Source organism: Periophthalmus magnuspinnatus, chromosome 10 (genome assembly GCF_009829125.3).
Source record: "Periophthalmus magnuspinnatus isolate fPerMag1 chromosome 10, fPerMag1.2.pri, whole genome shotgun sequence".
In the NCBI taxonomy this organism is placed as follows: Eukaryota; Metazoa; Chordata; class Actinopteri; order Gobiiformes; family Gobiidae; genus Periophthalmus; species Periophthalmus magnuspinnatus.
In genome coordinates this window covers 11,130,293-11,146,076 of record NC_047135.1, presented here as the reverse complement: position 1 = coordinate 11,146,076, position 15,784 = coordinate 11,130,293, and the positions used below count along the sequence as shown (strand labels likewise).

Genomic DNA, 15,784 nt, shown 5'->3' with positions numbered 1-15,784 from the left:
GCATATATTAGTAAATGGTGCTTTTCAGTGTCAAGAAGGACAACTTTGACGTCAAATCTGTCATTGTATTGATTTTGTTATTTAAGGATAGCCCTTGAGATTATCCATCTTTTTCAAGGGGGTCTATTCAGTTCATGATTTTTAGAAGAAAATGCCTAACGTGTAGTAGTAGTAGCCCAAATATCACTTCTTGAGTTAAACGGAGTTTGCAACTTCTAAGTATGCTGAATATTATTCCCTTTAGCCCAGAAGAAATGCCAGCTATGCTGTATTAGCTTAAATTAATATCTTCAATGGGCTAGTCCCGGGTTAATAATGAATTTATAGATAATGTAAAAAAAAAAAAAAAAATTCATGGAGACAAAGACTTGATTTTTTTTTTCATTTTATTACCTAATGTTATAAATACATTCAAATATAATACTATTCACACTGTACATATTGCATTTGCTACAGATTAAATTTTCTGCCATTACGGTTTGTCCTTTAGGGGTGTTGTTCAGTCTCTACCAGGGCCTCCATATAGAGGCTGAGCTGGAGCAAACCCCCCGCGGAGGTGGCTGCAATGGTAGATACACTCCTGGGGTAGGCGTGAACGGGACAGGTGCCGGAAGTGTGGACAAACTGCTGTTACAAGATGGAGGGGTGGGAGGAAACGAAAAATTGCACGCGTATGTGACAAAGGGGGGAGATGTACAGTAACCTGACAATGGCGATAACCATGGTGACAGTGGTGGGGAGAGGTAGTCGTGGCGTGGTGTGGAGCAGTGAGGAGAGTGGCTGAACGAATGCGACAGAAATGGGAACTTTAGTGACTCTTCTTTCTTGTCTGAGGAGTAACTGGAGTCTAAAGATGAAGGCACGTGGCCAAGTCTTTGCTCTAGGTCAGGGTTCAAAGATGGTGGCTGCATGTCCGTGTGCCACTTGAGTCCTTCGATGAGACTGGTCCTCTGTGCTGGCGTGATTTTGTGCATGTAGCTCGTCAACTCAGCCATGCACTGTTTGAAACCAGCGGTTTCCATTGTGAATACAGAGGAAGGCTCTAGGCGAGGGGGTGACACTTCCGGAGTGTGTCTTATCTGAGCAGCATCTGAAAATGTGTAAAATAGAATTAATAAAATATCACAAAAGAGTATTTTTCAAAAGGTATTAGAAATGTTAACTTCTATAGCTATAGATTTTTTTTATTTTAACTTACCATTAGCTCCACTAGTCCACTTGTGTAGGTATTCAACAGCAAGGTCCAAAATCTCAGCTTTTTCTATTTTTGGATTTTGTAGCCTCTGGAAATATAGAAACAAAAAACACTAAATACACTGAAAACAGTAAAATGTAATTTCTATGTAATTCATGTGCGATCTTTCTTGCAAGTTATTGGACCCCATTTGGCAACTTTGAAAATTGGGGGACCATAAAAAAGAGGAAGTAGAGGAAGCAAGTGTTGTGTTAACTAGGAGAGCAGGTTTGGGGTACATGCTGAGGTGCCAAAAGTGTTACTAGCCCAAACAAATGGTGTGATTTTGCTGTATACTTACAGGATCAGATGTTGAGTTCAAAAGAAGACTCCTCAGTTCGGCCAGGCTATGGTTGATCCGATCTCTCCTTTTCTTTTCCACAACGGGTTTTAATATCTACGAGCAAAACAATGTACAAAATCAGTTTACGTGTAATATAGAAGTTGCTATCACAAAATGGACTTTCACAATTAACAAATAATATGATATTTAAATAGTGTACTGCCATAGAAGCTTACAATTCCCAAAAGAGTTCCTTAACTCAGTAGCAATTGAATAGTACATTTTAAAGAAAAAATATAAAAGTTAGAAGTACTAAGAAACATTGTGGAAGAATCTAAGCATTCGAATTCAAGTCTTACCCTTTTTCTACTCCGGTTCCCGTCTTGGAGTGAGTTGGGCAGCGTTTTGGTCATTTTTCCAGGTTCGTTTCTCCACAGTATCCAAACAGAATAATCCCACAGGCTCGCGCTCACGTCTTAAATAGGCCTCGCGCTGCCTCCCGTTGGCCACGCGTTGCTCCTGATTGGCTGACAGGTGTGAGCCTCACACCTCACCTCTCTTTGACCACTTTACATCGACAAGCTTGGAGTAAATGTTTCTATTGAAATATTGGAAAAAAACAAAACATTGCACCTTATGGCATGGCATTATACCTAACCATATGTTAATTACTAGTTCTAAATTATCATGGAAAACTAAAATCTGCTGAACTCAATTTGATACGAACCAAGTTTCCAGAAAGTTAAAGTTAAAAAGTTAAAAAAAAAAAAAAAAATTTTTATGAAAAATGACTATAGTTATCTAATATTTATTTATTTATTTATATATTTTGTTGATGAAGAAAAGACACGTGGCTGAAGACTTGTGGATCAAAATCATTCAAAACACTGTGCAAAAATGTATAGATTTGCACATAAAATTGTCAATGATACTTTCATGGTTGTCAATGAAAATGACTATTAGCAGAGCTAGCTTGTTAAGCAAAGCATGCTATGTTAATTACCCAAAAAACAAATTAATATGTTCCAGACTATATTATTAATTTATCCAATGTGTGAACTTTCCCATAGGTCTCTCATGCGCTTAACTGTGGGAAAGTTGGAGTGTGTCCCGTGAGAACAGAAATTAAGTGTCAAATCGAGCAGGTTTTATGATGTGTAAGAGATAGCACTTAGCATCAAGTGAAGAAACTGGCCAAATGAGCAAATAATCCCGTACAAGTTGTCTTACTACTTATTTAAGTCTTACCTTAATTAATGAACCTTGAAATAAAAGCGGTGCTCGTTGGTCCAACATGCATAACAGCGATGAAAAATTAATACGCTAATTAGCATACCGGAATCAAAGGCTAACACAGAAAACGTGTTATCCAAAGTAAATTGTCGAAATAAAAGCATGCTCGGTCCATGGTGTAAATGCCTTTTACAGAAACTACATAAGAATTCAAATATGTTTGGATTTACAATCACAATGCAATACCATTGCCATTTTGTTATGTCAATTTGGCAAATTTTATCTCAGTAAAGGTTGAATCTTATTTTTGCGCAACGTGCCAGATCCTATAGGCTATTTCGTTTCCCCATTCATAATTTGTATATTTAGAGGCGTGGGAAATTGACCCAAGTGTGTTTTAGTACCTATGTGTGACTTGTGAATATTAAATTGTGGTAGAGAAGTTGTTACTGGTCCCACGGTCTGAGGGTCTCACTCGTGCCTTCATGACGCACGAGCGAACATGGGAACCACGAGGCAAAAGGCACAAGCCCTGGTTTGTTTAGCACCAGCCGAGGTGTGGGGCAGACTTCTACACCTGAGTGCTAAGTGTGTCTACGTCCTCGGGTCAGCCTCGCGCCTCGAAAATCTTCTTCTTTAGTGTCCCATCCACGCCCTCATCCTTTTATTAATTTGGGGGAATGGATTATACACTTCAGGGGACACGATATTGGCAAGAGACGGTCCATTTCACTATCACCAAAGAGTAGCTTTAGGAGCAGATCCTAACTTATTAGTTTCTATCACAGCCTCAAAGGGCCACGTTATAAGGTGGTCCACTTGGCCAAGTCCTTTGCGCTTTTACGCACACACATGTGTCAGACAAAAAAAAATATATAATAATACAAACCATTTGTATAAACCACTTGTATAATAATAGGTTTGCATAAACCTACCCCTGTTGGTAGGTCGACTGTCTACCTACCATACAGGGTTAAAACGACAGCACATTTTCACGGTTGTATCATTGTAGTTTCTTGCAGGAAATTATAATTATTAAAGAAAATAAGTCAATTAATCTTGATAAGATGAGAGACAAATAATGTAGGCTATTACTGAGAATTAATGTAACCTACGTACACAAGATTAGGCTTCAGTTTTGCTACTACCATGTAGGATTGTGTAAACCTGATATTGACCAGAGATGCAGTGTGATTATGAGTGGAAATTATGGATTGTTTTGATTGTTGACATGATGTATGTTATGCCTTAAATCAATGACTGCTTATGGAAACTAGCAAAACTCTTGAAGAACATCTCTGTATGTATAAGCTTAACTATAGTTAAGCTTATACATATATACATACAGAAGAGATGTTCTTCAAGAGTTTTCTCAAATAAAGCATATCCAACATATCCAAACCAAAAAAGTATCATTTCACATGCAAGGAAGAGATCCTCTGAAATAATTTTCCCTTATGCTTGTGTTTGTCTGCAGGAGAAGTGTGGAGAAGTGGAAGCTTGACCTAATCTGACCTTCATCAGCGTCTGTTCAATAAAATATTTTGCCAAAGATTAGAAAAGGGTTGTGTTTGGTTTAGAGGTGGACCTGTTTGTATAATGTTGTTTGGAGATTTTTGGTTGGTTGTTATAGGACTAAAGTCTCCTCGGGTTCAGCATCCCTCATATTTGTTTCAAGGATATAAGTTTCTATTTGTCTTCTTCATTTTTTTTGGTTTTCTGAGTAAATATATTCATTCAATTAGTCTTTTTTCACAATATCTGGGATGCATAAAGTGGGCCTATATGAAACTACTATTACAGTTGTATACGTCTTATTTGCCTTTTGTTTTTATTCTAGGCATAATCTCATGTTTTAATGTTCAATTTAAAGACCTTTGTTTAGAGGTCGTCGATTTCCAAACATCCTAACAGACTGGTCCATCTCATGTTGCTACTAAAATGGCTTAAATGCACAATGTTAAATAGCGTTAGTTAGTAGTTAGTTAGATTTAAACTTCGTCTTTTGCTATTAAATGCCCAATTCACACATTAAGCAATTACAAGTGTGAATGGCTTGTGCTGCAATATTGCAATACGTGCGCATCCACACCCCCTACTCCTCTCTCCTGTGACATCTTACCAAGTACTCTGAATGCAACCTGCTACAATGCGTTGCTTTCATTTCAAAGATTAAAGTTTAAGTCAGAGTCCGCTGCCTTGAAGTTTTGTTGTCCTTTTCTTTCCACTGCATTTATGGCGGTCCTGATCCTAATAATGGGCTAAAGAGCGCAGATAACACCGAGATGATCCGATCAGAGCAATGCAACAGGGAGATTAGGAGGCCTTTCACATCAGATACTTCCGTTTAAAATCAAAGAGAGGGCGATTAGCGTGGCTTTTCAAACGCACAGTGGACTCCATGGCAACGACGCACAGTTAGGGCACTTCGGGGGTGCGCCAGTGGAGAGTGAAGTTATGATAAAAAAAAATAAAAAAAAAAAGCTTCTACAAACTACCGCTTTAAGCAAATAAATTAATCTTGACTTCCCTCTTTTAAACAATTAAATCTAATATCGGGCAAAATAAAACAAAGCATATCCAAACTTGAAACGAGGAAAAAACATCTAGACGGACGGGCACAAACACATTTTTGAGGAGTGAAACTGAGCACCTGATAAAGAGCTCCTTGCCCTGATGACTTTTCTTTTATTAAAATGTTAGACTTATAAAATGTGTTAGCAAAATCGTATTGGCTACATGTCATTCGTTTACTTTATTGTGTATAGAAGACATTACACACCTGCACATATTCCTATAAATCAAATTGTTTTAATTTAAACCTTAAAACAGGAATTCCAATATTATATCTTACTAGTACATATTTTGTAGGTATTTTGTCAGGCACATAGCTAAACTCATAAAATCAACAGGTACTTTTGTAAAAGCTGAATACGAATATATGGTGTCAATGCCAATACATCACATGTCAACAAAATCCATAGGTAAATGTTAGCACTTAATTGTAAACACTACATTTGTTTTAAATACAATTTTTTGAGCAGTTTGGGGCACTGAAAGTTTAGCAACAACATCTTGGCACGACATGCATATTTTTATGCTCTTTTAGTGAATGGGTGGAGAGAGGGGAGTGGACCCATTCACAGTTATTTGATGGCCTTGTGCCACTGGAGAGACGAATGAATGCACAAGGGCGTGCTGTTGGGGCGTGGCTTTGGAGCGACGCAGTTATAACGCGGAAGGTAAACACGTGCCGTACACAGTCCAATTTTACTTTGACAGAGAAGATTTTCATCATGAGAGCTGTAACACCAGAAACTCAGCCAAAGAGGACTTCCAGGAGGGTAAGGAACACACAAGAAATTACATTTTAACTTTACGCAGCTCTGATTTCAAGGCACTAACGTTCTTGTATTGTTTTCCAGTCCAAGATTGCCAAACCCGTTGTTGAGAAACGCAGGCGGGAGAGGATCAACCACAGTCTAGAGACATTACGACTTTTGTTACTGGAAAAAATGGATGATGAGGTGAGTTTACTGCAAGACAAATTGCTATTCAATCAATGCCCTCCTGTCGATTTCAGTACGTAATTGTGCTTGTGTTGTCATATTTTAGAGGTTGAAAAATCCCAAAGTGGAAAAAGCAGAGATCTTAGAGAGCGTGGTCCACTTTTTGCAAGCTGAAATTCAGATGAAGAAGGCTCCACGTTTTGGAAAGAAGCTTCACTTTGAGGAGGAGGCGAGACAACAGAACTACCAGGATGGCATGAGATCCTGTCTGCGCAGAGTCAGCAGCTTCATCGCAAATAAATCACAGGATTCCGAGCGCCAAAGTCCAATGAATTTCTCCCCGATGTACATCTCTTCTGGTCACCTCTCTCCTTCGGCACACCTCCCCTCTCCGGGACACTTCGGGAGGGCGCTTTTGTCCTCTCCATCCCTCTCGCCCTCTCCTTCACTGGGCCAGACTCCTGTGCACTACCCAGTTCACTCACAGACTGCTGCTCGGGGTTATGACATAACCCCACAAAAGCTCAGCAGCGACACCGTGTGGAGGCCGTGGCCCCAGTAAAACACTTGAACTGAAAAACATATTTTTATACGTTGCCTTTTGTACATTTGTAAATATGTAAAGGATTGTACAGATTTGTACTTTGTACAGAACAGAAGCTCTAGTTTTTTTTTTGTTTTTGTTTTTTTTAGATGAAAGTTGCACCTTCTTAGTTTGTGTCTGTACTTTTTTGTTGCTGAGAACACAAATTGAAGCGTGCGTCAATGATTTCAATGAAATACATTTGTGTTTTTTACCTTGTGAAAATGTTTCTGTACGAGTTGAACGTGAATTTTGTGAAGCCTCTTAATGAGCAACCTTGTTGTCTGGTACAATAAAAGTACTTCTCTGCTCTTTCATCCGAAAGTGGCCTCTTTGACAACAATTATTAAAGTACAGTCAGTTCTCTTTGGTCTTAATGGGGGCCATTAACAGGTGCTTGAACGCATCAAGGCAGTATTTAAATGGGATAATGGATGCGTAATGAACACCAGATGGCCATCTCCAAAACACACCTTATTCTTATACCTAGTCTTAACCCTATAGAAATGGCTTTTTATGAAAGTGAGCAAGTAAATCTAATGTATAATCTAAATCTATCTCACAACCTCAGAGAAATGATTTACGCATTAATGAGGCAAATATGATGCTGCTGTTCTTTTATATTTAGAGGTGAAAAACGGTATAACGATATTTGTCCTACGCCTGTAAATGTAACGTGCAATAGTTGTAGATGTACAGTACAGATGTGGCCTCGGTAATTTTCCAGACAAACTTAGCTATTGCTTTTCTCTGATTTGTAGATTGGACTCCGTCTCGCTGCTGTACAACCTGTTAATGGCCGCTCTCAGTCTCTTACGCATTTCAAAAGAGGTGATTAATTGGCCAACCTCGTCTATGCCTCGATCCCATCCAACTCTAAGTACGTGTTAATGGCGAGCGCAATCTTGGTAGATACCAACACAACTCCACAGGCGGTGGGACAATTTTGTTGGCACAAACTAACCAAAATAACTCCATTAAATGCTTTGAGGTCTCTCGTTCATCGTATTTATAACGCAGTGTCAGTTCAGTGGCCGTGATGAGGCACATTTCCCTTCACACTCTGTTCAAACGCGGGTTATGAATGAAGGAATTAGTCCCGCTGTGGTTAAAGGCGGGCATGCCCTATTGTGACTCGTTAAGGCTTAGACCATTTGGAGGAACACCCCGGGACAAAGTAAATCAATTAAACACAATGAGATTAGAAGCTCGTTTAATTAAATGGGCACAATATGGCATGAGTTACATTGTCGTGTCTTTAAGGTGAGTAGGATTAGTATATGATGCGGATGTTTCTGCTCAGATTCAGTTTATTTGCTTTGGACAATATGTGGTAAGTGATTAAGTGAAGTCTATGGAAACCAGAGTACTAACAAAAAATCACACACTTGGCCACAGGGCCAAATGGCAATGTTACCAACATTAGTGAACATAAAGCGAAAGCGTTAAATGTGGATATGCAAGGTACTTTCCAGCTGATCACCTTAAGTTTGACCTAAGTGCACAAACTATTTGAAGAATTCGTTGTGATCTAGGACAGTCCAGTTGGCCACGTGTCGTGTCGTACGGTTCCCAGCTCGTGTTCCTCACCTTTAAAGTGCCAATATCGTCACCAACACCCACGCGCCAAAAAACGGGCTCGTGCGCAAACAGCTGGGTACGTGCTTTATTTTTACCCACATATACTGTGTCATTTTAAACACGTTTCAAAACACCGCATGATTCAGCAGGTCATGTTGTTTTAGTACATTTGTCATCATTGGCTTGCTCAGGTCTGTAATGAGCGTTAAGATTTATTTATTTTTTTTGCAGTTTTGGGCTATTTTAAATATAATAGAACTGGTAAAGAGCCACCAAATCTGTAAAAAGGTTTGGATTGATATTTTAGACACTCCATTCACTGTTTATGTATCTAATTATGTATAAATCTTGTAAGTTTACAATATGATTATTATTATTTCAGATCCTTTCAGAGGTGTTTTTTGGAAGTATATTTACATGAGGAATTGTCTAATACAAGGCAAGCCAACATCTCTTGGACCAAGCAAAAAGCAGCCCATTGAGAATGGGCTTCATGGGATAGGAACAATGCGCCCAGTCAACTAAACTTTTTGGAAAAAAAATACCTGTAGTTTTATCACGCTTTCCCCCTTGCAATATAGTCAGGAGCAGTCAGTATTTTACATTACAAATAAACTGTCTTTCCCCTATATATTTATAGATTGTTTTGGTGCCTTTGAAAAGATTAAAACCTAATTGGATAAAATTGCATTTTTTCCCTGCAGTGCTTTAATGTAGCTGGCCATTCACTTTTGCATCATTGTAAAGATCCTGTTGAAGCAGTTTTAATCCTCAGCTGGTGGTAAAATGCAGTGTTGACATTTAGATACATTAGTCTTTTTAAACAAAGCTCCACCACTGAGCTGTTTTTGTGAAGGAGGGTCAGCTGCTGCTCTGGTGGTCACAGCCACCTCTGCAATAATAATTAATGTCCTACTGAGAACTGTATGGCATGTTCACAAAACTTGCATCACTGTAGTTATAGCCAGGACTGTAGGCTTTTAGTTGATTATGTTGCACGATAATGTCGAGAACACCATGTTGTCGACAACATTTTTGATTAGTCAACTAATTATTTTATTAAGAATATAAAAATTTATATGGCCCGCAGCAGAAAGGGGAATGTATGGTGTGGGTTAGTTTTGGGAATAATAGTACTATTTAATTGGCCTTTTCACGTATTAAGATGCTGTTACCAGTGCCACACCAACAAAATGCATGTGACAAATAGAAAAAGTACAATGGCACTAAATTAAGAAGTATATAATTATATATTAGATAAATTTTACTATTATGTAATTAACTGATTAGTATTACTTACTGTGTGCAAAAAGGTGAATAATAAACAACAAACAGCCAGTACAGTATTTGTTGAAAAAGAAAATTGTATTAATGACAAAGAAACACATATGGTACAAGCTGCATGTTGTGTGGAGTTTGAAATTAGTTTTTTCAAGGCCTAAACACAGCTGCACTTGCGGATGTTAAAGAAAGTTGGATGTTTTTTGATCAAAAAGGTTCAAAATCAACTTTACGCAAATAACAATTTTTTTTTTTTTATATTACACCCCATAACAAGAAAAGGAAAGATTGCAATTTATATAAATAGACAGCATCTTTTGCTCACTGGTTTGGCTGGTTTTCTTATTATTCAAGCTGAAAACTGAGTGCTCATATATATCCTAGCTGTAACTCCTATTAAAAAGCCCACTTACACCGCAAATCATTTCACTGTCTTGTATGTTAACATGTACGTTCTGTGTTTGTATGGTGCATTCGTGTGTAGTTGGATGAGTTCACGCTTTGCCCACAGCGAGGCCCTGTGCTTTCTGGAATTCCTGCTGTAAACTGGACAGGACCTCTCTCTGCTGGTCAGACTTCTTCTCCATGTCCTTAAGCAACATGTCATATCTTTGCCTGAAACACAAAGCAGGATGTTAACTCTTTATCTATCTTATCTTTTTCTTATTCTTATAATGTATGTTAATCACAATTAACTATAGGAATCCAGTTCAACTTGACACATTTGCAGTGCCGTCTGCAATAGCTTGGACATTCTATAGTTCAGTAGTAGAATTCAATTGAGATTGGTTTGTGATGAAGCAAGTCATCAGATGAAACTTTATTTATGAAGTGCTTTTTATGCATTTCATGTAGCTCACATACATAGACAATGAAAATTACATTATTACACCCATGCTTCTAGAAAGGTATAAAAAACATGGCTTTTATTATTACTATTGTCAATTGTGGTGAAGTTATAGTGTACATTATTATTGCACAGGCTAACTACTCCCACAGATTTCACAAACCACATACTTACAGTTCTCCGCTGATATACTCCAACCTTTTTGCAACTGTGGCTTTGGCTTCATCCAGATCCTGCTTCACTAACACTGGACCAATCAGTTTATAAATTGTATTAGCACTGTCCAACATGTCCAGCTCCTGTAAAACAACAAAAATATATTCGTTAGTAAATAATAATAGTTTAACAACTCACATAGAAAAGCAAAGGATAATCAAATAAACATACCGAATACCGAACTACGTTCATGTAGTTTTAATACCATATTCACCTAATATAAATAACACGACTTGCCTCTTTGACAATGTTGTTTTCAGTCAATTGCGTGTCCAGCTTCTGTTTTGCAGATATGCTTTTGCTGAGATCTTTACAACAGGCAAAAACACATTTATTCATGTCATTAAAGATAGATAGATAACGTGCTTTCCTTATATGGTTAGTAGCCGCTAAGACATGCATCGTTATGAAGCTGATGCTAACACATACCTTTCTGAATCTGTGCGAATTTTTCTACTTCAGCTTTTAGTTTCTTTTGAATCGCTTCTGCCATATTTATAATTTATATTATTTTATAACGACGGAACGAGCAGTATAAGGGAATCAAAAGCAGATAAATCGTTAGAAATGCAGCTCAGCACCACATGAAAGATCTCTGGGTAGGCAAGCAGACCGGATATGGCAATGGCGTTTCCGTTTCTTTCGAAATAAGATGTAGGTCATTTTACTTTTGAGATAAATCAAATACAATTTATTTATTTATTTTAGAACTGACAAAACATTTAAACATAATACTAACTATACACTTGTTGACATATCAAGTCACCCTAAGATTGTCACATGTTATGACAGTTAAAATTAAATAAAGTATTATTTTGTGGTGCCATGATGCCTTCTCCTTGGTTTCAAGATGGCGTCGTCGTTTTGGAAAGGTGTTGTCGGAGTCGGTCTTTTTGCTTTAGCTCATGCGGCTTTTTCAGCAGCACAACGTGAGTCAAAATGCGCATAATATCAGTGTAATTTTTAGTGCAAAAATATGTTAAATGTGCGGTTTGGTGACGAGGTAAACTATGATAGAAGTCTGCTCTGGCCTTGGCTGGGTGCTAACCGAGGCTAGCGCAGTTTAGCATAGATAATATCCGGCTTTTGAAAATACTTATTTTGCTGTTCAGCTGTCATTTTAAAAGACTTGGGACATTTACCTTTAAATCATGCATGTTCTCACAACAGTGTTTATGGCAGAAATCTGTTAAATGTATCTGAACAGTTTGGACCTTTTCCCATTCATTTTATGACTTCTGCATTTACTGGATCAAACATCCAAGCAGACATCTTGCTTGTTATAACATTACTTTTCGCCAGATCGGAAGTTCTTTTGTGTTAAATATCTATGGACACGGCCTGTCATTTCTTCTTTATGTCCCAGTTTGTGCGCTGTGAACAACGGGAAATTGCTACATTGATTTCCCAATATGACATTCGTTTCTCAGTCTATTTTACAAAGAATATCATTGGGTGGATATTATATTTAAAGATTGTACATGGAAGATTTTCATGTGTAAGTTGTCAGATTTTAACCAATCACAAAGGAAACTTATCCATTCTCAATGTTGATCAAGCCAATTATTTTGTTTAGCTGTGCATTTTGAGCCAGAATATAACAAATTCGTAAATTGTGTTACTGTATTGTGTACTCAATGCCATGCCGTTGTAGAGTAGACAATATGATGCTTAACATATTGTTAAAAACATAATTCTTCTTACATTCAAACTGGATTATAGCCTATGTCTAATATTAAATCAATTGGGTTTTTTTTTTCTTCTCCAGATCGATCATACATGCGTCTCACAGAGAAAGAAAATGAAACGCTACCAATAGATGTGAGTATTTAAACTTTTGTCAAACACACATTGTTGACATTGTAAAGATCTATTTTAATGTAACTGTTTTTTTAAGATTGTATTACAGACATTATTAGCCTTTGTCATGACCTGTTATGGTATTGTCCACATTGCTGGAGAGTTCAAAGACATGGACGCCTCCTCAGAGCTGAAAAACAAGTGAGTTTAACTGTAATGACCCCTTAAGGAAGACATAATGTGCTCTTATCTGGTCTGTAGTTATAGTAATGGTTGTAACACGTGGATCATTATGTATTTTAAATAGCACTATTGATTTCAAAAAAAGATTTGATATAAGAAACAAGTCCACTGATTTCCGAAAACGACAGACCATGCTAACAGCTCCCAAGCCTATGGGTGCAATAGGGACCATTGTTTTTTTTCTTTTTTTCTTTTTTCATTGGTGCCAAAATAATTTTAACAGTGATACCTGTTAAATAAAAGCAAAAAACCCAAATAAGAATTTTCAGAGCAATGGTGTCTTGAATGCAGGACAGTGCAGGGATAATCAAACATGCACAAATCTCTCTAAATAAAAAAAAAAAACTTTGAGTGGGTCAATACGAATGGAAAGTTATTATTACATGATTAAGAGCTTTTATAAGTCAAATTCACATTATATCTCCTTTTAATGATTGTGTTGTTGGTTCCCTGTGCCATTGGGGCAACTTGTTACATGTAGTTTTAGTCCATAGATCCCCTATAAATATCACTGTTTCCCAAACTAAATGATTATCCGTTCCCCTGAGATTTCATTGTTGCAGAGTAATCCAGGGAGATGGACTGATGACAGTTTTAGACTTTGAGTTAAGATTTATTATTTAAGCTCAAAGGTGCTCTATAACTTTCTGTTGGGTGGTCCTGTTTGTCTTCATAGTTGTTTGCTTGGAAGGTTCCACATCCACAGTATGACATTAGAAGTATTTCCATGGAGACATGCAGGTTACTCCACCAGGCCAAATCATATGTCGTATATCTGTAGTAAGAATGCATGTGGAACAAAATGCAAGATAATATATTTTTTAATACCACATTGTCTGTGAAGATTTCAGGCAAAGCAATTACAACTCCATGGAGACAAGCAGGTGGCATGTCCTCTACTAGAAAAGTTACATGGTGCCCCTTTAAAATTGCATATACGTGTCATTCGGTTATTGAATCGGGGCATTAAAATTACATCAAGTTCGCCAATACTTTTTGATTATTGTGGAATGATTAATGCGGTCACAGGTCTTGGGCTACATGATTTGGAGGGAAAATTGGATTTTTTTCAGACAAGTATTTCTATTAGATTTACAATCTAGTTTAAAAGTAGGGTTCTGTGCACATTGTAACCAACTCCATGAGCATTAACATTTGAGATATGGCTGAAATATCAACTGATAAATTAATTCAAGAATTGCATGAAATTCAGAACCTGTTTGTAGAGGTCTTTACGTTTATACTATAGGCATACGATTTTTCTGTAAAAATACTAGATGGTTTGTTCTTTACAGAGGGCATTTTATTATCTAAATTGTAGCCTTTTGCGATTTGACAATTTCTCTATCTCAGATTTTGATTTGATTGCGATATACACCAATCCTGTTAAAAATGTCTAGAATGAGTGTCTTTAACTATTTCAGTTCTTTCCATAGCCTTCCTCAGTCTCTAAACCTTGAACCAATATAAAAACAATCTTTCTTTTTTCACAGAACATTTGACACGTTTACGAACCACCCGTCGTTTTACCTTTTCAACCACAGAGGCCGAGTGCTTTTCAAATCACCGGAAGTGATCCCATCTGAACGCAACCAGCAAGCCCTCCCCAACCCCATACGACTACGCAAGCTTGAGCATTTGCACTGAGACTGAACCTATCTCTGCCTGTAACCTCATCCATGTTTAGAGAAACCATTTTGTTAGACACTGAAAAAAGTGAATTTAATTTGTACATAAAACTGATTTGAAATGATGGCTACACTTCGACCACTGACTTGACTGTGCCAACCCTTCAGTTTTCAGCAACTTTGTAAATACTAAACAGTGTGTATTGCTTGGAGTCTTAAAAGTACAGAAATGGCGCCCCCTATTATCTTTTTCAGCTGATTTGCGACAATGTTGTTCGTAATGGGGAGCTGAGAGGCCTGTTTGTTACTGTTTAAATTTCATAAGTCTGCTTAAAAAGTTATTTCAATTTAGGTTTTATTATGAAATGAAAGCCGCAATGTTTTGGTCTCTTGGGCCCTGTATGTTGAAACTGGAGTTTGCTTGATAATTGTATTTTTGTGGCATAAATGTTTTACTTGCAATCTAGTAGATCTATATTGAGAAGGTATGCTGAACAGATAAACAATTCATTAGCTACAAATGGTTTTGAAACAGAAATTGCGTAATGTAAGCTTTATCAAAAATATCATCTACCTTCTATCACATGTTCTGCTCAAATCCTTACCACACAAATTTAAGTGTAACCTAAAATGTGAAAGATTTAAACTATTAGATAAATGTACTAACTTGCTTAAAATCATGATGAAGCATAAAACTAATTGGCCTAGCTTTAAACTGTTATGGTAACTAGTTTTTGATTTTGTAACTAATTTGACTGCGTTTATTGAATAAGTTAATAAATGATGTTGCTACTCAAAAATTAAGCTCGAATATTGTTAAGTAAATGTACTTGAATCCAGCTTGATGTTATTCCACCTGCTCTTTCCCCCTGTTTGTTTATAGTTGTGTCGTGGCAGTACAGGGCCCTAGACATCCAGTTTGCAATAAAATGTTTTGGAGATATTTTTGATGGACTGTTATGACTGAGTTAACCATGCTGTGCTAAAGTAGAGAGAAAAGGTACATTAATTTGGGGAAAGGGTTTATCCTTGTTTTTTGTTAAGGTTTTTAATTTAATAAAAAGCATTTTGATTTTACAAGACTGCATCTGTTTCCTTTCAAAGTATATGTTATTATGCCCTGGGTCACTTAGTACTGAAAAAGTTAGGTCCCCAGGTTGAAAAGTTTGAACATAATTATTCAGCTCAACTGCAGCTGCACTTTTTAACCATGAGGTGTCTAAAGTCTTCAAAGTGCATCCAAGTTTTGTGTACAGCCAAATTTTGGTTATGACCACAAAAAAATATAGTATCTTCAGGCTATGTATGGTTTGGATTTGCAGTTTTCAAATAAATCAAATGTGAAA

At 37.2% G+C, this 15,784-nt stretch overlaps 4 protein-coding genes across 4 annotated transcripts; 2 read left to right on the top strand and 2 right to left on the bottom strand.

Moving 5' to 3' along the window:
- Positions 1–506: 506 nt before the first annotated feature.
- Positions 507–1,981, bottom strand: her11 (hairy-related 11). Its single transcript, XM_033973644.2, has 4 exons — positions 1,877–1,981; positions 1,536–1,631; positions 1,199–1,283; positions 507–1,090 (listed from the first exon to the last, which is right to left on the bottom strand). The coding sequence occupies exons 1-4, from the start codon at positions 1,928–1,930 to the stop codon at positions 507–509; spliced, it is 819 nt and encodes a 272-aa protein (XP_033829535.1). The 5' UTR covers positions 1,931–1,981.
- Positions 1,982–5,943: 3,962 nt separating this feature from the next.
- On the top strand, positions 5,944–7,167 carry her5 (hairy-related 5). Its single transcript, XM_033973643.2, has 3 exons — positions 5,944–6,094; positions 6,176–6,277; positions 6,366–7,167. Exons 1-3 carry the CDS (start codon positions 6,047–6,049, stop codon positions 6,819–6,821), a joined length of 606 nt encoding a protein of 201 aa, XP_033829534.1. The 5' UTR covers positions 5,944–6,046; the 3' UTR covers positions 6,822–7,167.
- A 2,669-nt stretch (positions 7,168–9,836) lies between these two features.
- On the bottom strand, positions 9,837–11,381 carry pfdn6 (prefoldin subunit 6). Its single transcript, XM_033974185.2, has 4 exons — positions 11,197–11,381; positions 11,005–11,075; positions 10,726–10,850; positions 9,837–10,319 (listed from the first exon to the last, which is right to left on the bottom strand). The coding sequence occupies exons 1-4, from the start codon at positions 11,258–11,260 to the stop codon at positions 10,199–10,201; spliced, it is 381 nt and encodes a 126-aa protein (XP_033830076.1). The 5' UTR covers positions 11,261–11,381; the 3' UTR covers positions 9,837–10,198.
- A 193-nt stretch (positions 11,382–11,574) lies between these two features.
- mmgt1 (membrane magnesium transporter 1) lies at positions 11,575–15,518 on the top strand. Its single transcript, XM_033974643.2, has 4 exons — positions 11,575–11,696; positions 12,536–12,588; positions 12,665–12,768; positions 14,304–15,518. Exons 1-4 carry the CDS (start codon positions 11,618–11,620, stop codon positions 14,455–14,457), a joined length of 390 nt encoding a protein of 129 aa, XP_033830534.1. The 5' UTR covers positions 11,575–11,617; the 3' UTR covers positions 14,458–15,518.
- The last annotated feature ends 266 nt before the right edge of the window (positions 15,519–15,784 follow it).